A 24,393-nucleotide genomic window follows, 5' to 3' on the forward strand; every position below is an offset into this window, starting at 1 on the left:
CATTAATTCAAAACAAATATCAATTGTTTATTAAATCATGCACACAAAACAACAAATTTACATATCTTATTATGATACACATTTAAACATTGCCAAACTTTTTCCTGGAAATAAAGCATTTCAGCATTAATGAATTTGCTGCAAACTCCAAAATCCAACTGTTAACGACAGAATATATCAATCATCATCCATTTTATAATCTTATATCTTACCTATTTTGGCTTTTGATTTTGCTCTTGAAAACTTTCCATGGGCTGCTTCCTCCATGGCGACGAAGGGTCTATACATAGGTGGTGCTGGTGCTAGTTGTAGATTATCCCATTCACTGACGCCATACTCACATCGGTGGTTTGGGACTGGTGGAGGGAGTGTTACTGTTTCTTTCTCCTCTGTTACCTCCGTTTTCTCCTCGACAACACCCTCTGTAAACATGAAAAAGCTTGTGATTAGAACCCGAGAAAAATGTGAGCATTTGTATGACATAAAATATGCATCTTATACTGTAAATGTACATATTTTAGTGATAGGCTTATTCCGGCTCTCTCAACCATTGTTGTGCTGAAATATGATTGAACTACTTGTATTTTTCAAATTTTGTGTATATTGTTTAAACATGTACAGCCATTATAGTGACATCCTCACTATTTCAGGGATTACTATCAGTTTCGCTATGACAATGGCAGTGACAGTGACCCCTTGAGTATCAAGGATGTTATGGTGGTTGTGCAAATTCATCATTATGTGGACCTGTTCAAAATTAATTTTGCGCTAAAATTTGATTTGCCCAAAAAGAAGTACATTTACAGTAGTTACATTATCAAAATATCTTAAATATTCTGAAAATTTGTAAGATTTTTATTAATCCCCTGTAGTTTTGAATATACATTTTCTAAGTGAGGGTAGAATCACCAGGTTCTACACTATAAACACCATGCGAGTGAATACAAACAGAAATCTATAATATATTGCGTGTATTGGTTCTTTACGACATGCAGCTAAATCTACAGAAACATGTAATCTACCCACTCACCTCGGTCACATTAATTTGAAAAAACATCTGAAAAATATCTAATTCTACTGATAAAACATGCAGTCAGCTTCATACCCATATACCTTGGTCAGTTTAAACATAGCATAGAGTCTAGATAATTCTACTACATAGTGGATAATCATATACAGAATTTATCAACTTGATTTTGAAGAAAAAAATACATTGTACAGACCAAGCAATATCTTTTCATCTGTATTACAGATTCAGATTATTATTACAGAAATGATAATTGCAAAAAAATCTTCTCATGAATTTATGTATAAGTAATTGTCATTACCAATAGTGATTACATGTAAGTAGATAACTTTATCCATAATGTTAGTGCAAAGTGGTCCTGTTTTCATAAAGGGAGACAACTAATAAAACAATTTAAAAAACTCAACAGATTTCTAACTGTAAACATGCATATTTAGCATGTATCTACCCCAACGATGTTAGCGGTGTAGCACAACATGTTACTTCTGAAACATTACGTCTAACAATGATACCAATCAGAATTTCTCAATAGTCATAATGAGGTAGATTATTGGATTAATTAGCATGTATCATGTTTGAATGCTTAAACATAAGTTACTACATTGTGGTGCTCTAATGTTTTTATATATAAGGACAATTATCTTAATGAGCAATTCCATGCAAAATAAATTTGAATTATATTTCTAAAAGATGTATGCTTATTTTATATAGGAATATATATACCTAATGTCAGTGCACGTGCACCACAATCCTTAAAAAAGTTGTAAAAGTTAGGGTAATTATTAAAATGATAGATAAATTGGTGTGGATTATAACTAATGCTAATTGTGAAAACCTTTGATTCCTATGATCAATAAAGAATTATAGTAAGAAAAGAAATTTTTCACTGACATTTGTATCATTATCATTTTTGTATACTGTACATGTATTAATTTTTAAAATAACAATAATTACCTTTAACACCCAACTAAATAATTTTACATTATACAAGTTTTTTTCAAAAGTCTTAACCAATAAAATCTTATGTGAAATGAACACTTGACTCATTTCTTTCATACATAACTAAGTCATAAAAAACTTGATTCAATGATTTTTTCTTCTTCAAAATACAGTACTACTAAATGAGCCAATATAACCACACTGGATACAAGGTCTGATGTCAGTGAAGAATTGTTGCGATAGAGGCTATGTAAAGCATGCACACAGCGAAGCGAGTGTTACAAAGACCTGGCACACTATCTCCTCCTGCTGCTACACCCTCATCATCAACGCCTGTCTTAGCCTCATCCTCCTCTACCTTCCTCTCCAACCCCTCATCACCTTTTTCCTTTTCCTCTTCCTCGTGTTCCTCCTCTCCTTGGTCCTCTGGCACATCTATAAAACAAATTCAGATCCCGAAAATTAGGTTGAAATTCAAGTTCAGGTCACCAATGTTTATTTTCAGCTTAAAATGATAGACATTAGTATTGAGTTGAATTATGAGCTAAAAAAATGAGCTTAAAATTGTTTGAATATTTCCAGGCAACTGTTTCTGACTTTTAATAATAGCTTTGTTCTATGTACCAGGGGTATTGATCCAAAGAATACAATTTATTCAGTAATATCTTGAAAATACACTGAAATGCTTACTTCATTAAATGACAGAAAATTAAGAACAGAAATCAGGAGCCAGACTTGATCTTGTTTGAGAACATATTAAACAATTTACATGTACAGTACTAAATCAAAATGTTGCTACATTTAAAACATCCTTCACCATATTGAATTATCTCCCCTTGTATGAAAAAACACAATTTTCAGGCGCTCTGAAATTTCCAAAACTTTTAATAAATTAAAGGTAACGACAATAACAATAGTACCCTCAATAATGTCTGTTTGTGTATGTGACTTTGATAATTCATCCTCCTTATCGTCTTCGTCTGTGGGTCCATCACCAGCATCAGATATGTTGATTTGGTCAGAGACCGGGTAAGGTACCACCTGATAACCACTGAAACAAGCCATTTCATTGGTCAAAATCTATTGCAACCAATTAAACAAGATATTCCATTGGTCAAATCTATGACCACTCATTCATTAAAGCATTAATTTTACTGGTCAAATCTAAATTCATTGAAGTGATATGGCAATTCACTGGTCAAAATTAAAGTATAAGTATGGGTCAACAATGTTCACAATAAATTGGTCAAATTCACATTTCTGAAAACAGATGATCTGAAAATAGTTTTTACAAAGGAAGAATATTTTTTTTCAGGCATGCAGTTTTATTAAGGAGGCTTAAACATCTACGGTGGCCTTGCTATTTAAAATCAATTGATGAAAATTATACTTAAAAATGAAAAGCATTTTTGAAAAAAAGTATTAAGTTTATTTGGCAAGTCAATGTTGAGATTTGAAGTTACTTACAATGGTGTATCTATTGGTTGGTCCTCCACATCCTCAATCATATCAAACAGGACAGAACCCTCCTTTGGTGGATAATACTTGAATCCTACTTGTAGGCGTAGCTCACGGCCGTGTTCTAGAGAAAACAAATTATAATGTTATCAACAACTTATATAATATCCACAATAAAGAAATCTGCTCTAGGTTACATTAAAATGTGTCTGTAACATGTCTACAGATTGAGCAATTACTTACATAACTAGAACACTGACACGTCAGAAAGGGCCCCGCTATGTGTCTGACGTGCTTAAGTGAAAAAGTAGTATTTTGACAACGAATTCTTCCGTGTTAGCTATATGTTGCTAATAAATAATTAATGTCAACATTAATTGGGAAACCGATGATGGTACATTATTATAATTCTTTGGAAAAAGTCTTCCAAGTATTTAACTTGAATCCTGATTCCAAGCTAACATTACATTAAGAGCATACAATTAACTCAAATACCCCTTTTAAACAAGGTAAACCTCATAGTTTGCTGAAGAAACACATAACAAATGTGAAAGGAAGGGAATAAAGGTCTTGCTCAAATATTTTAATCATGTAAAAGTTTTTTTTCCATAAGAGTTGTATCTGCAAATAAACTCTGTGGAATGGTATATCTAATCATATCATGTAGCCATTTTGATTCAAATCATATTGACTTTAATTAATATATTAAGCAATGAATAATTTTATTTATTATGTCATAACAAATTGTTAATAAGTCCAAAAATGGAAAATGTCAACCTTTGATGCAGTGACCCCATGATCTTACCTTTGGTCAGTCAAACCTTTGGTGAGTTGACTTCTTGTTTAATTCTGAACAACTCTGCTTCATTATAAATGTTGTAGCAAAATGTTCATGAGAAAATAATTTTTTTTAAATTTGACCTTGACCTTTGACTTAGTAACCTTGGCCCATGACCTTACCTTTGGACAGTCAACTCCTTGTTTAATTCTGAACAACTTTGCATCATAATGTTATAACAAAATGTTTATCAGTTAAGAGCAACAACATTGTGATTTTTTTAAATGTTAAAATCCAAGATGGCCGATTTTTTAATTTAATTTCAGCCTGAAAAATTACCAAGCAGATCTAGGATGGATGGGGAATCATCATGTAAAATATGGGGAAAATACTCCACTCCCTTCCATCATTAATGTGCAAAAGAAAAAAAACGGACAGACGGACGGACGGACAGACAGACAGACAGACAGACAGACAGACAGACGGACGGACGGACGGACGGACGGACGGACGGACAACCTGATTACTATAGGGCACCCGCATCTCGATGCGGGGCCCTAATTATACTTATTTTTCTGGCTGTCCTTGGTTTGTGAATGACTGCCTATTTATAATATATTTGAACAGTGAGCTACTACAAAAGTTCCTTACCTCAAAATGGCATTCATGGAAGATAATCTCAATCATCAAATTAACCCAAAATGACATTCATGAGGGGAGATAATCCCACCCATCGAACAAACTAATTTCAATAGTCATCATTGAATAGGATACTTATTCTCAATGACCTTCATCCTCCATGGCTTGACCTCTTTAACCTTGAAATGAATATCCACCCTAGATATATTGGTTGTACATTAAATTGAATACCTACCCTCCAAAACATTGCTGTTTATTTATTTGAATACTTACCCTCCACAACCTGGCTGTTCTATGAACTGGATACCTACTCTCCAATTGGCTGTTGAATGATTTAGACACCTACCCTCTATAACCTCGCCGTCCTCACTTTGACACTCCACCCTGACAGAGAATGGGACCCCTTGTCTGATGATACAAGGACTTTCCTCCAGCTTGATGACTAGTTTAGTGGCAAACTTGACCGGTTGACCGAACTCCCACTCGCCATTATAGTAATACCCTGATATATGTTTGAGGAGTCCTGTACCATGGAATAGGTTATCGATAAATTGGCCCTGCACAGAAAGAATATGTCTCAATGTCATGGTTAAAATATTTATACAGCTTGAAGCACTGTCTTCTCATTAGATTACTTGAACACAAACTTACACAAGGACTTGTTTACTATTTAGTATTTCAATATTTGAGCATTGTAGGGGGCAAATACAAGATACTTACTGGTTTCTATTAAATTCAAAAGGAATCATCACAGTATTTATATAATATTTTGGTCATTGAAACAATTTTTTATTATTTTTGTTGTTGTTGAGATTTCTTTAACCTACAGAAGACTGTGTTAAGGTATATCTTACAGTGTAAACAGTTCCATTAACACTTGTAAGTTCTCCCTCTCCGTACCGTCGGTCATTTTCCCATTGACCAGCATACTTATCACCATTACTGTAAAACCACATGGTTAGAAAACATTGATCAAAACAGATGTTAAAATGGAATATCATGGTCCTGCTGCATAAAAATGATATTGAAACAAGAGGCCCAATTGGCCTGGTAAACTGACCTATAAATGTATAGTAAAACCTGCTCTAACGACTGCCTGTATATAAAGACAGTCTGTCTATAATGACAGGTTTTTAGATTCCCTGTGCGTTTTTACTATGTAATGTATATCTTGCAGGATATCGAGTAACATTAATTGTTTTAAAATATCCTCATACTCTATGGCCTTGAAGCTTGTTCTCAAGATAATTCAAAAGGAAAATGTGATAGCAATTTATGCCAGATTTGTAGCTATACAGGACTAATATCAATTCTCCGTATAAATTTTAACATAATTGACTCTTATGACCTTGAATTTCACTCAAGGTCATTCATTTGATACCAGCATGCCAATATTGCTCAAAATATTTGACCTAATTTAAGTGTCTTGTTCTTGAGCAAAAGTTGATTTTCATGATTTTATTCAACCTTTATTATGCAAACTGAATTGAAATAAAATGTATATAAATCAAGATTTTCTCCTGGAAAAACTTTAATAAACTTTTTTGAATAGGCCGAGTTCTTGAGTAGTCATTTTGAGGAAAGGCTAAAACATCATCAAGATGATTGAACGGTAGTCAGTTTGTTAACCTAGCTGTTGATGATAAATGTAATTTTCGGGATAAAAGGATATATATATATACAATAAAGTTACACAGATAAATAAATGGCAACATCCAAGCATAGGCATTGAAAACCAAATATGTTGACAAACAAACTGACTTGGATATAAATGACAAAAGACAATCAGATAGGAATGGGGATAAACTCGGGGTATGGGAAAAGTGGCAAGGATAAATGTTAGAGGGAAAATAAGTGGGGATTTTAAAAACAAGTTTAGGGAGGAATTTAAAAGTGGTTTCACAGAGAAATATTAAAACATCAGAATGATTATGTCTGCATATGGATAATGTAGAGAAAATGCTGTATTTTATCACCATGCAGTTTTCTTGAAAGTGTCCCTTTCTCTTTCAATGTAGAGTTCCATTTTATCATAGTTTAAGACAGATAATTAAGATTATATTTTAATTAAGTTACCCCCTCCCTCTATATGGATTGATCCACTTACAACCACTGCCTCAGCTACCATAGGTGTTACTTTATTAAGTCATTCATCCCTGAAATTTCATAATGGACTGGTCTAGTCTTTGATTTAGAGGAGTCTAAATGTGTATTCAGGGGTTAATGAGTTAAATATGGTATAATTTATATATATCATTGTTGATCACAAATTATATATACTGAATTATTATTAATGAATAAAGAAAAAAACTCTTGACAGAATTTTTCTTTTCTTATAACTCTTAATAGGCCTTAATACTTTAAGATGGAATTAAGTTAATAGTAAACCTCAGAGATTATGTTAATTCATTCAAAAGTACATATATATATATACTCATTTCATATTCATGACACTCTCTATGTCATAGACATTTTTAGCTTCATATTTTTTGTTTGTTCCTATTTATATATAGCACAAAAAACAATGGAAATTTTACTGCAAACATTGATTTTTACGATTTTGGTGATTTACGATCTTTACCAAGAAAACTTTATTACTATCGCATTAAACACAAAATGATATACATGTACTACATATACACTGTGGATTTTCAAAAATGAATATATCTTTTGCCTGTTTAGCCCTCATTTGAATTTCCTTGGTAAAGTTTCTTGTTTAGAAACAATATAAAATGTAGTTATACAAATCATAATCATTGCTATACGTACACTGTGCATCATAATAATAAAGAAATGAAAATGATTTCATATTTGAAATAATATTTATAAACAATATTTGAGGAAAGAGCTGGCCAATATTTAAAGCCATCCATTATCAATTATTTAGATTATTTTTTGGTGTAAGTATCATGAAAGTAAGATATGTAATTACCTGGTAAAGTAAATATATTATAAATGTTTTAATGTACAGTATTACTGTTAATTTTGTTGAGTTAATTATTAATATCCTATTGAATTTAACAGTTATACTTAAATGTTTATACATATGTTAATTGTTACTGAATTTTTAATCAAAAGATATCAATACAGCACAGTGTTAGGTAATTATTTTCATGCCTGTGGAGCGATCTGTGATTTTTCCTTCAGAAAATCATGCAGTCAAGTTAAAATTTTATAATTTTCACAAATAAATATTTTGCAATAGTTATCTTTTTCTTAATCTTTTGATGTTACAAAACAATTTTTGTGACATATAAATATTCCAACAAATTGAAAAAGATATCATCCCAACGAAAAATTACTGCCTGTACAGTATCATATTTAATAGCAATTGTGTATCACGAACATTATTGTTAATCATAATTAAATCACCATTTTTACCCATTTAGTACAGAATATGTGTTCATATCATGGCATTAAAGTTATACAGTTTATATATAAACATACATGTACATACCTATGTCATCCTTTTTCCAGTAAAACCTTATGTATTAATCACCTTGCATTAATGATGCTTATTATTATAATGGTTAATTGTTGTTCCATTTTAATTCCAGCAAGTACTAGATATCATATATATTTATTTCATAAAAGCATTATAAGCAAACAATAATAATTTAAATACTTTACATCAAATTGCCTGAAACATGAAAAAGTCATATCATATTCTATTTACCAAACTCCCTATCGTTAATATCCATGGTAGCCATTATGAGTAAGCTAATTCATATATTTTCTTTTTTTGAAAATGATTACGGTACATCAATCTCAAGTTGAGGGTACCAGTATATGATTAACTAAAAACATAGATTAAAGTAAATTTTATGGAATTTTGTGTGAATATCAATCATATATTGACCATCGAAATTCCATAATTGAAATCAGAGGATTCTCTTTATTTCTCTTTAATTTTTATGAAAAGAAATTTAAATTTTCATAAAGGAAATACGTTTATCAGACAAAGACTTGACAATTGCAAGGTGTTTCTGATTTTGGTCAGAAAACAAATGGGGATAATCAATCAAGGGAGGTAACTCACTTCCAACATTAAGAGGTTGTTGGTACAATGTACAAAGGGCACAGACACGTAATCTATCAATAAATTCCTTATTAAATCTTGTCTAAATGTTTTACTTATGATACTTCTAAGAAAAAATTAAGGTTTTTATTAACTTAATTTGTACACTACCGAAAAACAAAGAAAACAAAAGTCTCAGTGATTAAAAAAAATATAGGTGTACACATTAGAACATATCAATTATTTGAATAAAAGTTTCAAAAAAATTATAACATATTAATTGAACATTTGTTACAAATAAACATTAAAAATAAAGACTTCCAAATTCTAAAACATTAACAAAAATATAAGTTGTGCTAGTTTGAATGCAAAACAATTAGAAGTCTGTGCTTTGTTTCGTGTTATTAATAAGTATATAAGCTGTACATGATCTATATCTGTGCTTGATATCAGTAAAGTGTGTGAATATTAAACAGCTAAATATTGTTTTAAATCAAAAGAAAAGAAAATACATGTCATTAATTGTATACAAAATACATTGTGACGCTAAATATGGCACCATCATGAAGAGAAATATCTGTGATCTTTAAGCTCACCATCTCAAAAAACAAGCCATGATCTGCTAGCAAAAGCTACATCAAACAAGGCATCATAAGCAAAACAATCCTTCTTACTCCTGTGTACTCATTTAAATTAAAATCTAATTATTTTGGCCTATATATTTCTAAAAGTATACTGAAATAAAATCAGCTAGCAGATTCATAAACCCTACAGAAGTGAAGTTCCGTGTCAAATATGTGTAGCAATAAATTAGAATTTGCAACAGCTGAAATTTTGGGAAGTCAAGTGGATTTTGATTTCCATAAATGTTACAGGGCTCAGTTTCATGAATATTTTCTAAATCTTCACAGAAAAGAAAGACAAATTTTATGGAAGTCTCCATAACTTAAGATTTTCTAGTAACTTTTGTAATGCTTTAATTCCTATGGGGAATTTTTAAGTTAATTAAGGCATTTCTTTAAATTAGGGAAAATTGTGAAATAGCGCCCAAAATTAAGAAATCAAATAACTGGTAATATAATGGATAACATGCTCAAAAATTGTCAATTTCTCAAAGAGTATCTGGTATAGCACGGAGCTTAAATGTAAAATCACAAAAATGGAAATTTTCATCTGATAAGTATATGGCAAAAATGAAATTCTTAATTATCTCAAATTAAGAAGTAACTTTATCATTTTATGTTTTTTTGCTAAAATCTTTAAATACCTTCATCAAATCATCTTTCTATGACTTGGTTTGTTTTTTTAAATTGACAATTTTTTTATTCAAATTTCAAATAAGGGAGATATTCACAATGAGCATGCATAAAACACATCACAAGATTTCATTCCATCATTCCATAAAGGAAACAGAGAAAGTGACCTTAACTGAATTTTTAGTTTGGGTTTGGTAGATTACAGAAGTAAAATAGAGCTCCTAGACGATGCAAATTGATCACTCAGTATCATAGTTGGCCTGGAGTTATCTCCCTTCTAACTTATTTTTTTCATTATATTAAAAAAAACATTTCAGATCAGATTCCATATTTACCAAAATATTGCTTATATTTCCGAGATTGACAGTTTTGACAACTACAATGTCAATTTTTTTAAGCTTAATTTTCAAAAACTATGTGAGTTTGCATAACACACCAAGATATATATATATATTTTAACATTAGCAGAGCCAATTATGAGCTGCAGAGTGGTCAACTTGTTAACAAACCAACACAGAAACTTGTAGCATATTTTGTATACCTGACGCCGTCAACACGCACAGATCTACAAACAGGTAGGGTGAATCAGTTAAGGAAACAACACTGTGCTAATTAATCCACACCAACGACTCAAATTACATCCACAACATTGTCAAAGCTTCTCAGGAAAAAAAATTATCGTTTACATTTATAAATTAAGTCAAATAAGAAGATAATATTTCAAAGATTAAAATTGTGACACAATGTAAAGAATAATAATATACTGATAAAAATCTTTTAACAAATTCAGAAATTAAGTCAATTTTTATGCAAATAATAAACTCTTCAATATTTTTTGTTTTTAAATCATACCTAATAGTCTACACGTCTGAGTGGCATTTATAGGGATACCAGTAAAGACTATAGTACCACTGTACAAAATATAATGATAAAAGAAACATGAGGATCTAAAGAGCTGACACTAAATCACCTCATAAAGGTATACATAATGGCTTGTTTTTTTCCACCATTTGATAAAATTGCAGGGGTGTGCATAGTGATGGGATAAACATGTGAACGAAGAGGTGAGAGAGGGGAAAGAGAAAGTCTCCTTTAACCAAGTGATAGGGAATGTAACAAGGGAGGTATCTAGCATCTAGGGGGTCTGTATCTAAGTAACAAGGGGAGGGGGTCACTGATCTAGGGAGTCTGAATCTAAGTAACAAGGAGAGGGAGTCACTGATCTAGGGGGTCTGTATCTAGGTAACAAGGGGAGGGGATCTCTGATCTAGGGAATCTGTATCTAAGTAACAAGGAGAGGGAGTCACTGATCTAGGGGGTCTGTATCTAGGTAACAAGGAGAGGGAGTCACTGATCTAGGGGGTCTGTATCTAGGTAACAAGGGGAGGGGATCACTGATCTAGGGGGTCTGTATCTAGGTAACAAGGAGAGAGGGTCACTGATCTAAGGGGTCTGTATCTAGGTAACAAGGAGAGGGGGTCAATGATCTAGGGGGTCTGTATCTAGGTAACAAGGGGAGGGGATCACTGATCTAGGGGGTCTGTATCTAGGTAACAAGGAGAGGGAGTCACTGATCTAGAAGGTCTGTATCTAGGTAACAAGGAGAGGGAGTCACTGATCTAGGGGGTCTGTATCTAGGTAACAAGGGGAGGGGATCACTGATCTAGGGGGTCTGTATCTAGGTAACAAGGGAGGGGATCACTGATCTAGGGGGTCTGTATCTAGGTAACAAGGGGAGGAGGTCACTGATCTAGGGGGTCTGCATCTAGGTAACAAAAGGAGGGGATCACTGATCTAGGGGGTCTGTATCTAGGTAACAAGGGGAGGGGATCACTGATCTAGGGGGTCTGTATCTAGGTAACAAGGGGAGGGGATCACTGATCTAGGGAGTCTGTATCTAAGTAACAAGGAGAGGGAGTCACTGATCTAGGGGGTCTGTATCTAGGTAACAAGGGGAGGGGGTCACTGATCTAGGGAGTCTGTATCTAGGTAACAAGGGGAGGGAGTCACTGATCTAGGGGGTCTGTATCTAGGTAACAAGGGGAGGGGATCACTGATCTAGGGGGTCTGTATCTAAGTAACAAGGAGAGGGAGTCACTGATCTAGGGGGTCTGTATCTAGGTAACAAGGAGAGGGAGTCACTGATCTAGGGGGTCTGTATCTAGGTAACAAGGGGAGGGGATCACTGATCTAGGGAGTCTGTATCTAAGTAACAAGGAGAGGGGATCACTGATCTAGGGGGTCTGTATCTAGGTAACAAGGAGAGGGGATCACTGATCTAGGGGTCTGTATCTAGTAACAAGGGAGGGGTCACTGATCTAGGGGTCTGTATCTAGTAACAAGGAGAGGGGATCACTGATCTAGGGGGTCTGTATCTAGGTAACAAGGGAGGGGGTCCTGATCTAGGGGGTCTGTATCTAGTAACAAGGGAGGGGATCACTGATCTAGGGGGTCTGTATCTAAGTAACAAGGGAGGGGTCACTGATCTAGGGGGTCTGTATCTAAGTAACAAGGGAGGGGTCACTGATCTAGGGGGTCTGTATCTAAGTAACAAGGAGAGGGGTCACTGATCTAGGGAGTCTGTATCTAAGTAACAAGGAGAGGGAGTCACTGATCTAGGGGGTCTGTATCTAGGTAACAAGGGGAGGGGATCTCTGATCTAGGGAGTCTGTATCTAAGTAACAAGGGGAGGGGGTCACTGATCTAGGGAGTCTGTATCTAAGTAACAAGGGGAGGGGATCACTGATCTAGGGAGTCTGTATCTAAGTAACAAGGAGAGGGGATCACTGATCTAGGGAGTCTGTATCTAAGTAACAAGGGGAGGGGATCACTGATCTAGGGAGTCTGTATCTAAGTAACAAGGGGAGGGGGTCACTGATCTAGGGAGTCTGTATCTAAGTAACAAGGAGAGGGGATCACTGATCTAGGGAGTCTGTATCTAAGTAACAAGGGGAGGGGGTCACTGATCTAGGGAGTCTGTATCTAAGTAACAAGGGGAGGGGGATCTCTGATCTAGGGAGTCTGTATCTAAGTAACAAGGGGAGGGGATCACTGATCCAGGGAGTCTGTATCTAAGTAACAAGGAGAGGGGGTCACTGATCTAGGGGGTCTGTATCTAGGTAACAAAGGGAGGGGGTCACTGATCTAGGGGGTCTGTATCTAAGTAACAAGGGGAGGGGGTCTCTGATCTAGGGAGTCTGTATCTAAGTAACAAGGGGAGGGGATCTCTGATCTAGGGAGTCTGTATCTTGGTAACAAAGGGAGGGGGTCAATGATCTAGGGAGTCTGTATCTAAGTAACAAGGAGATGGGGTCTCTGATCTAAGATGTCTGTATCTAAGTAACAAGGGGAGGGGGTCACTGATCTAGGGGGTCTATATCTAGGTAACAAGAGGAGGGGGTCTCTGATCTAAGGTGTATGTATCTTAGTAACAAGGGGAGGGGGTCACTGATCTAGGATGTCTGTATCTAAGTAACAAGGGGAGGGGGTCACTGATCTAGGATGTCTGTATCTAAGTAACATGGGGAGGGGGTCACTGATCTAGGATGTCTGTATCTAAGTAACAAGGGGAGGGGGTCACTGATCTAGGATGTCTGTATCTAAGTAACATGGGGAGGGGGTCACTGATCTAGGATGTCTGTATCTAAGTAACATGGGGAGGGGGTCACTGATCTAGGATGTCTGTATCTAAGTAACATGGGGAAGGGTTCTGATCTAGAATGTTGTATCAGTACAGGGAGGGGGTCCTGATCTAGGGGTCTGGTGGTATCAGAACAGGGGGTTGATCTAGGGGGAGGGGAGGGGCTCTGATTTAGGATGTCTGTATCCAGTGACAGGGGAGGGGGTTTCTGACCTAGGGGGTCTGTATTTAAGTAACAAGGGGAGGGGGTCTCTGATTTAGGATGTCTGTATCCAGTTGACAGGGGAGGGGGTCTCTGATCTAGGATGTCTGTATCTAAGAAACAAGGGGAGGGGATCACTGATCTAGGGAGTCTGTATCTAAGAAACAAGGGGAGGGGATCAATGATCTAGGGAGTCTGTATCTAGGTAACACGGAGAGGGGGTCACTGATCTAGGGGGTCTGTATCTAAGTAACAAGGGGAGGGGGTCTCTGATCTAGGATGTCTGTATTATAAATATACCCTTGGTGCATATCATGGAATTACAACAAAACTACATTACTTACTAACATATATAGAACTTATTGTCTATTATATCTCTACTAAATGGATTATATGTTGTGTATATTCATATCTATAAATAACTATGAATGTCATTTCTAAGCTAAATTGTATCGATTATAAAAATGTTATGAAGTGTATCCTTAGTGATGATTTATGTAGGACTTTCCTTGTAAACTTGTTTTCAAGTCACCTGTTTTCCTCTTCAAAGGAAATTTTACCATAATGATAATATTTTAATGTAGATTTAAATTTATTCCAGTTCAATTCAAGATATTTCACTTAATCAAAGTCAAGTTGCTCACAGGATAGTTCTTATATTTGTAAGATAAACACTTTTAAAGTTAGTTAAAAAAAAATAAAACAAATACATTACTTAATGTTAATTACACACTTAAAAACTTTGCAGTGTTTTATTGAAATGTATAAAATTCATTTCTACATGAGAAAAGATGAACTTACGAGTATAACATGAGGCCTTCGCCGTGTCTTAAATTTGACTGATAGGCTCCTTCATAAACAGCACTATCCGAGGATCGCATCACTCCATAACCTATAAACAAACAACAATAACTGTAAACAAACAATAGTAAACAAACAACAATAACTGTAAACAAACAATAGTAAACAAGCAACAATAACTGTAAATAAATAATAGTAAACAAACAACAATAACTGTAAACAAACAATTGTAAACAAGCAACAATAACTGTAAACAAACAATAGTAAACAAACAACAATAACTGTAAACAAACAATAGTAAACAAACAACAATAACTGTAAATAAACAAGTAATAACTGTAACAAACAAAGACATAAGTAAAAACAAAACTGTAAACAATGAACAATAACTGTAAACAAACAATGTAAACAAATAACAAAACTGTAAAAAACAATAGTAAACAAACAACAATAACTGTAAACAATACATATAAACAAACAACAATAACTAAACAACAATGTAAACAAACAAATAGTAACAAACAACAATAACTGTAAACAAACAATAGTAAACAAACAACAATAACTGTAAACAAACAATAGTAAACAAACAACAATAACTGTAAACAAACAATTGTAAACCAACAACAATAACTGTAAATAAGTAATAGTAAACAAACAACATTAACTGCAAGCATAAAATGGTTAACAAACAATAACTGTAAACAAACAGTGGTAAAGAAATATTGGGTTATTAGGAAATCCATGTGTTGCATGATTTGGAGAGATAAAATAGCAGAAAGCATGGGCTTCTGGAATTGTTTTTTTTTTTTTGGAAATATTGGCTGATATAGAAGCAATTTCATGGACCTGTCATCACCACTACAGTCAAACATTACGAACATGCTTACAACAACATAATGGATATAACACAGACATTGTATAGGAACTTTGATTGGGAATAAAAACACTACGTTATAACCATGAATTTATTGTAAGCATGTTCGTTATAAGAATGTAACTGTAACAAATTTATTTTGTTGATTCCCAGAGGTTAATTATAACTGTGTTTTTCATTAAGGCCTATAAGAAAGGGTTGGGGTAATTATTGGGTCAATGTCACCTATTGGGTCAAATACAATATAAAAAAAGCATATGGATATGTTATTATATGGAAACAAACGTTTTTAGAAAATATATCTCTAAGAATCAAAGAAAACATATAACTAAGTAATCAAAGACATATATAAAAGAATGGAATGTTCTACAAACAATCATTGGGAAATCTCTGTAAATGTGAAAAGTTCATTTGTTATAACATTGATATTTGATAAATGGTGAAAGCTAGGTCAAAGATTATAGATTGCTTAAGATAAGACGAGTTTAGGGCTCCATATGTAATATTACAAATAATCTCTGGCTTAATATGGTGACTGAGGTGGAATGCTACACAGTGGGGCTTTGTTATAGGTTGTATATAGGCAACGACCTGTGTAGGAAAACTTACAGGTAAAATATTGAAATATAGCATATATATAATACTATATCAAATGCCCTGTCCACACTCACAGAGAAGGGAAAATATTGATACAACTTTTGAAGTACTTTTCTTTCCCTCCCACGACATGACACATTTACTATTTGAGAATGATTGTTGACTTGGGATTAACACACACCTGAAAATTAACCTTAAAGTTAAATAAAGCCCTGAAGGTTATACTTGTAATCTTTACTATTTTACTATCTTATAGTTACGATTCACGATCAGATAAATTGTTGTAACAGTTTGAGTTATTTAATTTTGATTCAATTTTAATGAATATAAATATAGAAATATTCAGTCGAGATGAAATAAGCCACTTCTACTTAAACAGTGTTTGAGTTTTATAAAATTGAGTTTGTGTGATTCAGCTGTACAATTCAGCTGTACAGTGTATTTGCTAACTACATTTATTTTATCATTTTTGTACCGAATTCTTGGTGTTGATACTTCATCTCATTTCCATTTGTCATTTATTTTATCAGTTGACCAACTATTTCAACTACATGACTATACCAGTATTTGACTCATTTCAATAAATATTGCACTTCTGTTTTATTCTTTTTTTGGTTAAAAAATCTAGAGAATTTAACAGTGTCCTTAAGAATATATTTAGACTCCTTTTGTATAAGATTATCTATTGCATGCACTTGTATTTGTTAAAATAGTCATGACCTGTATATACCATACAATATATTGTATAGGCTAGCAATGCTCACAACATTCAAACAAACAACATTCAAAAGCTTTCAAGTAGGAAATGTTAAAACGCCAAATTGATCAATTCTTAGATTTTATTGGAGAAAGTACAGTCACACACGTTAATGTAAACACACTTGAGAAAATCCACTGATCTCTGATTCACCAAAATAAGACCAGGGTACCCTTGTACAAAGCTTCTTGAGGACTGAGATTTCCTCAATCTTTATATTGATCATGACACTTGAGATTCTACTGATATATCTGAGAATATTTTATACAAGTGGATTGCTTCAGTCCGCCAGTACTCTTCATACTGTCATCTTTTGTTCTGGGCCCAGTTTCATGAACATTCCTTAACTTTAAGGAATTCCTTAACTTAAAATTCCCCATAAGAAAGCATTACAGAAGTTAAGGAAAAAAACTTAACTTAAGGATCCTCCTCAAAATCTGTAATGCTTTCCTATGGTGAATTTTAAGTTAAGGGATTCCTTAAAGTTAAGGAATGTTCATGAAACTGGACCCGTGTTATACATTTGAGAGTGGCAATGATGTTGAATTTGTAAAAATAAATGATAATAGCATCATGTTATTTGGAAAAATAGTATAATTAAATTTTTAAATTGTTAATTTGAACTGCCGGATAGTGTGAACAAATTGAACGCAGATATTTTCTGGAACCATTTTCTACTTACCATGTTTACGATTGCGATACCATTGTCCATCATATATAGATCCGTCTGTATATATCATTTTACCGGTACCGTGAAGTTCTCCTTTATGAAATTGTCCTGTGTATTTACATCCTGATGTAGAAAAGTAGCGAAAACCATGACCATTAATTTCACCATCACAAAATGTTCCTTCATAGTAACTTCCATCTTGCATTTGTAGTTTTCCTTGACCTGTAAAACATTAAAAAATGTAATTTGGTTTAATTGATCTTATATATCTATAGATTGTTTGATTAAATTCAATCATCTGCATAAAGTTAAATTGACTTCATATATTCATATCAGTGTTATGGAAGAGTTTACCATATATATATAAACAATGTTAAAAGCTTTGGGGATGTACTGATAGGGACAATGACACTTTTTAGAGTGATGTACACTGTATATGGTACCGACATTCTTAATCTAAACTAGAACTGTCGCCTGAGTGGATGACAGTACAAATTTATCAATAACTCCATCGATAGGGGATATTAAAGAACCCTATATTATAGTTTACTCAACTCCCCTTTATGTCAGGCTGGGTTCTGTGTATCAAATTTCATCAAGTACAGTAGTTTAGGAGGAGTTCACTTGACAAAATTTTGACTACAGACAGACAGACAACCTGATTCCAGTGCCCACATCTCCTTAACTTCGTTGCGGGGGCTATATTACTGAATTCCACCTAACACAGGGATTTTGAGATAGTAAGATGATTTGGTGTAAGTTAAGTATCCAACCTTTTGGTAAATGTGACATCACATTATTGATGGAAAGGGTTTTATACTATGAAATATATCACAAAGTTTTAACATAAAACGGCCGTGGAACTAAATTCTACTCAAACCATGTCTTCTTGCCATATTGATCAACATAGTAAGTACATTTATTACTGTAGTATACAGTAATTCACCCCTGTAGACCTGTGAGAGCTCTTCTAATTCAACGTTACATTTCATCATAAGTTTCCAGGGAAGAAAATGAAACATCTGTAGGATTTGTAATTTGTCATTTCAATTCAACTCTGTAAAAATGCTTGACCACTATAACAAAAAAAACCTGTCTATAAAGACCAACAAAAAAAAACCAAAATGGTTTTAAGAGGCGTTTATACGCAGGTCAAACTGTGCTGAAATTGGCCATTAATGGGATCATAAGACAATGGTCTTATAAAGCAGGTGGCCTTTATAAGGGGATGGTGGGTATTGAGGGTTTTATACTACAAATATTTTAGGTGTTACTGGATTAGATATAATTACTTATCTACTGCCATTCAACATTTTGACTTGATTAACTCATTAACACAATACTTTAATGGCTCATGGAAGATAATACATACTGTACAAGCATTAATTATGACAATATATTCATAAAAAATCCAATACACTCTGGCAAAAGAGCATTAACACAAAAGATTTTTGTGTAGGAATTGTCGTTGTTTTGGCTGGATTTCAATACAAAGGATAAGTACACTGGATCACAGGATATGTGCTGAATACAATATATACATTTACCTAAAACATGATGACTGATCAAATATTCACAATCCATAGACGTGGTCTATGATCTGATGTTTAAGACAATAGGACTAGATGTAACGATGACATCTGTATATATATAGACGACATTACTGAAGGCACTCAGTATTAACGAATTACACCTTACAACATGATACATCATGATAAATGTACCTTTAACCGTAGGTGACAATTTTTTATAAACTTTTTAAGTTTCCATACCTTTCAAAGGGCATATTTACATGAATCCTCAACGTCACAATTTTACACACAACAGATACTTAAACATTGTCTTTGTTTTATGTTCTTTAAATAGTAAAGGGCTTCTAAGGAAGAAAGCCAGAGTATCAGGAGAAAAACCACTGATCTGCAATCTGCACCTAGCAACTTCCAAATGTGATCTTCAAATCATTAACCATCTATAGAAGCCGAAAGGATTTTATCATATATGCAAAGTCATTGTTCATAATTTGTGACTTTACATTTTTGCATCCTATTTGTTTTAACTGTACATTAAAAGGGGGAAAAAAACACTGAATTATAAAATGTCACTATGAATTTACCGGTAATCCATAAACGAACTGAAAAAAAAAAAAAAAAAATTCATAAGCTAAAGTTTACCCAATGCAAATTAACCATTAATTATAATGAAACATTGAGTTTCGTATTTCATCCGATCCCTTGGGAGGTGGTTTATTATAACTATCTATAACATAGCAAAGGCACTTTTTTGTGAATATTTAATTGTCATTTACCTGGTTATTATTTTCAATATGAGTATTTACTTCTTATCTTTGATAATCAAAACAATTAAGTTTATAAATAGACTGAGTATAAATGAGATACATACATGTACCTTTAATTTTTAATCACAAAGTATATGTACCCTAAAATAGTTTCCATAACAGTATCTGCTTACCGATTTTACGATTATTCTACCCAAGGGTTAAATCTTAGCTGTTGAAAAGAAATTCTAGTCATGTCTTACATAGCATGCACAACCACCACAAGTGTTGAAAACTTTTATATTCCCTACATAATTATATCTAAAAGTTAGCGGACACCCCAGTTTCTATATCAGAACATTTCAATACCAGACAATTAAATCATTGCCTTTAAACTAGAAACAGATTTTATCTCATTAAATTGTGTTGAAAACTTCTTACTCAATAATTAAACAATTTAGTAGTCTTTGAAAAGGTGTAAAAACTTCTTAATCAACAATTAGATATAGAGGTCCATAAAAAGGTGCACCTATATCACGATTCTTGTTTATAACGGTATATTATTTCTAACGGTGGATCGCAGAAACAATAACTGTGACTTGAGCTTTAATCTCAAATTAGTATAAACGAAATGGTATATCTGGTATTTATGGAAATCATTATCATCTGAATCTGTAACTGTATACATATAGTACACAAACTATCTACAATAAAGCTGTGTAATTAAGATTTAATTACTACGCCAATTAGTGCTCTCATCACCTTGTCACAAATACACATTATAGCTACAGGTCACTTGTTTAGAATTACATTTCTCCAATATCAGTAATCATCCTTCTTTGTCCTGTTGTCAAGTTAAACACCATTTCAATTTTCAGATATTTTCAAACACAAAAAAATATCTCTTAATACCAATAATTTTTTAAAAATTTTCTTTATAAGTTTGAAATTGAAACCAGGTTTAATATGCACAGTGTATAAATAGTTAGCTAATGAAGCTTTATTATTTGCATATAAGCGTTAAGATTAATCGACATTAAGCTGATTGACGCCTTGGTCGTACGCTGTGCCATTATATTAAATTACAAACCCTTACCAGGACCCTTTGATAAAAACAGTTCAACTGTAATGACCATTGTATTGGTACTAAACATTCTATTTTGAGTTCATCACTTCTAACTTTAATAATGTCCCAAATACATGTTAGAAGGCCGGAGTCGTTTGTTCATGGTCTGAATGTCAACTAGATTGCTTGATATAGGTATCAAAATAGTTCATCAACATATATATCTCAGGACTGTATTAAATTAGTTCTGGAACCTGAATTACAATTTACAGATTATGAATATGTATATATATACACATTCTAAGTAATCTGAGTATTACATTAGTACAGTTAGTGTCAGTTAACTTATAAAATAAAGTTTAAAGTTTTAGAAGATTTTAATATACCCAGAAAGTGGATAATTTAATTGTCAGCCACATAAAGTTTACTTATACATGTAATAAATTAACATGCCAGTTACTATCTAGTTGAATTGTTTACTGCCTTGCCTATATAATGCATTTGATAATTGATTAACTTTTTACCATTTAACCAGGCAATGACTATCAAAATACCCAGCTCATTTTAATAATGCACCACAGATTCCCTTGTTAAGCTATCAGACTGGTACATATTTATATGTATACTTCATTCAAACGTCTAATGTGTCAAATAAACGTTTCAGTTACAGTGAATGAATTCTATTACATATATCTCCATTATTGACACGCTAAAAGGTCTTTTAAAGAAAAACAGACAGGCATTAATACTAATTTAAAAGTAAATTAAAATTTAAAGTTAATGGATATGTGCAGGGCATATTCTCTTTTTCTGAACAACATTAAAGAGATGATCTCGAGCTACCTTGTTAAAAAAAATTAATCAATATAATTATATATTTCCTCCATGCTTATATTTCTTTATCGAGGAAAGAAAATCTAAAGGAAATGTCCTGCAAAATCCTAATTCTTTTTCCATGTCTTGTATTTAATTGGGATAAAACTTTGAAGTATGCTTTAAAGATATCATTTTAGAAACTACATAAGTCACAATAAAGTTATATGACAGTCAATTGATGTCAAGAACAAACCATATATGCCTTGAAATATATAACTTATCAAAATAACAAGAAAAGAGGAACTTACCATGTTTTTTACCATTTTTCCACTGTCCTTCATATCTAAAGTATTTGTTTTCATATGTGTACACTCCTAAACCTGTAAAAGAAACAATCAATATTTGATAGAAAGGATAAAACCATCAGGAAATGGGAAATAATATACCTTTGAATTAAAAAGCCACAGCAATTTTTATGTATCCAAAGGCTTCGTACATGATTACCACGGCATGTCTGCTAAATATAAACTGAAATGAAAGTTCATTTCATATGAGACATGATAAAACAAGTTTTAGAATTTTTTATTCTTTATTTTTGAGAGCGTTTAGCAAGTTTCATAAAATCTAATATAAAATTAACACAAAAACCAGAAGCTATAACTGTGTTGTGAAAATTCCAGCATAGGCAGAAATTTTGTAGCTTGCAATCATCAAATTGTGCCATTATGTTCATATTATGATGTCATAATGAATTTCCTGCCTGGTGTACAGCCAATCAAATACATATCAGGTTGTTATACACAGTTGAAAAGATATAAAGATGGACCACTATACATAAGGGGCAGATTTTATGTGATGAAATGGTAAACAAAATATAGCTTGATTGCTTAACTGCTTAAAGGCTATACATGTCATCTAAGCTTGGTTAAAATCTGCAAAAACTGCAATATTATTGATCGGAACATGTCACTTCGGTAAAGAACAGTGAAATTAGCATTGATTTGGTACAATCTATACAAACATGAAGGTGAGATACACAGGTCGTCAGGTGGAAGTTCTGTAATCCTAGACAGAATCGATAACTTAAACATGTCTAAACACAAAACTGGACTTATACTAAAAGCGAGGCAACAATGTTTTTTAAATCTCACTAATGGTCAATTGCTGTGTTTATTGAATCAAAGCAACGTTTACTACAATTGGGCTGTCAGATCTGAGATTCGTCTGGAACTTTTTTTACATAGTATTGGAATCTCCACTTCTGCACAGGGGCATGAACATTTGAGAATGTAGCAACATCAATCTACACAGAGATTAGATACAACACAATACTGGACTTTATATGCCATCCTGGAGCATAGAGACTCCCCAATACCTGACTTAATGCCATCCTTGAACATAGAGACACCCCAATACCTGACTTTATGCCATCCTTGAGCTTAAAGACGCCCAATACCTGACTGAATGCCATCCTCGATCTGTGCCACCCATGGGCACTAAGACACCACCAGAAACATAGTGTCAATCTTCAGTAACGAGACAACATTATGTGCCACATATGGAAACTGAGACACCATTACATATCCTTACCTGTGCCACCTTTTGGAATAGAGTTGTAGGTACATGCATTCCTTTCTGACAACGGTTTCTTGTCCTTTTTAATTGACTTTGGTAAGAATGGCAGTTTATATTCCAAGTCCTCATTTTTCTCAAACTTTATGGCTTTATGTTTATTTTCAGGAGAATGTCCAGTGCGTGCATGCTTGTTTTCAGGTGATACCCCACCACGACCATGTTTATGGTTTAGCGATTTGCCACCAGTTTGATGTGGCATTGGTGGCATCTTGCCCAGTGTTTGATATTTTAGTGGCATCAACTGATCAGTGGCTACACCTGAATCAAAAGTGAGTGGCTCACCTTTAAGCTCAACATGTATTATCCATTAGAATGTCATTGGGAATTTTCCTAAGAATTGATTAAAAAAAATCCAAACAAATTTCAAAATAAACACAAAATATCCTGGGTAACAAAATTCACTTCTTCAAATTCCGTTCAATGCGAACAAAAATCACTTTTTCCTGTCCGAAAAGAACACTTTGAATTGCCACCGACTTACATGTTAAATATCCCTGTTTAATGATCTGAACTGAGAAATCGACTTAAGCTTCAATAACTAACAATAGGTGTATATAAGTTTAATAAATAGCTCCAAGCTTCAGTGTTGTTCAGATGAAAGGTAGAGTTAAAACCGGTGGTCGTTTAGCGACATATTAACATAATCCACAGAACTAGCGACCACCACCAGTAATATAGTTACGCCTCAGATGGCTGGCTCCCGTTTATATATTAGTGATATATTTATATATCTGCCTTGTTTCCATTAAACAAGCACTTGTCGACAACTGACACATACATTTAAAGGTTCTAGAACAACACATACCAATCAACACGGGCTGTCCTAACCTATCACCAGGATAGTGACAACTATTGAACCACGATACATCTAGTACAGCTCCCCCCGAGTACACTCGTAGGTAACATAACATTTACATAAGAAAGCCCCAATTGACAGGATAA

The 24,393-nt window shown here is 33.5% G+C and overlaps 1 protein-coding gene across 7 annotated transcripts in view; it reads right to left on the reverse strand.

The window, feature by feature from the left end:
- The window catches only part of LOC138315203 (MORN repeat-containing protein 1-like), a 41,739-nt gene that overhangs the window by 10,787 nt on the left and 6,559 nt on the right, over positions 1–24,393 (reverse strand). The window contains exons 1-11 of one of the 7 annotated variants that reach the window (XM_069256028.1): positions 23,407–24,255; positions 22,125–22,196; positions 17,672–17,881; positions 14,759–14,849; positions 10,657–10,680; positions 5,696–5,783; positions 5,188–5,398; positions 3,434–3,548; positions 2,887–3,017; positions 2,255–2,401; positions 213–422 (exon numbers count right to left, since the gene is read on the reverse strand). In XM_069256028.1, coding sequence (XP_069112129.1) covers positions 213–422; positions 2,255–2,401; positions 2,887–3,017; positions 3,434–3,548; positions 5,188–5,398; positions 5,696–5,783; positions 10,657–10,680; positions 14,759–14,849; positions 17,672–17,881; positions 22,125–22,196; positions 23,407–23,689 — 1,582 coding nt within the window. In that variant the 5' untranslated portion in view covers positions 23,690–24,255. Of the gene's footprint in view, positions 1–212; positions 423–2,254; positions 2,402–2,886; positions 3,018–3,433; positions 3,549–5,187; positions 5,399–5,695; positions 5,784–10,656; positions 10,681–14,758; positions 14,850–17,671; positions 17,882–22,124; positions 22,197–23,406; positions 24,256–24,393 lie in introns of those variants that run through there. The other 6 variants (XM_069256030.1, XM_069256025.1, XM_069256026.1 and 3 more) reach the window with 6 other exon arrangements.

Source organism: Argopecten irradians, chromosome 2 (genome assembly GCF_041381155.1).
Source record: "Argopecten irradians isolate NY chromosome 2, Ai_NY, whole genome shotgun sequence".
NCBI classification, from domain to species: domain Eukaryota; kingdom Metazoa; phylum Mollusca; class Bivalvia; order Pectinida; family Pectinidae; genus Argopecten; species Argopecten irradians.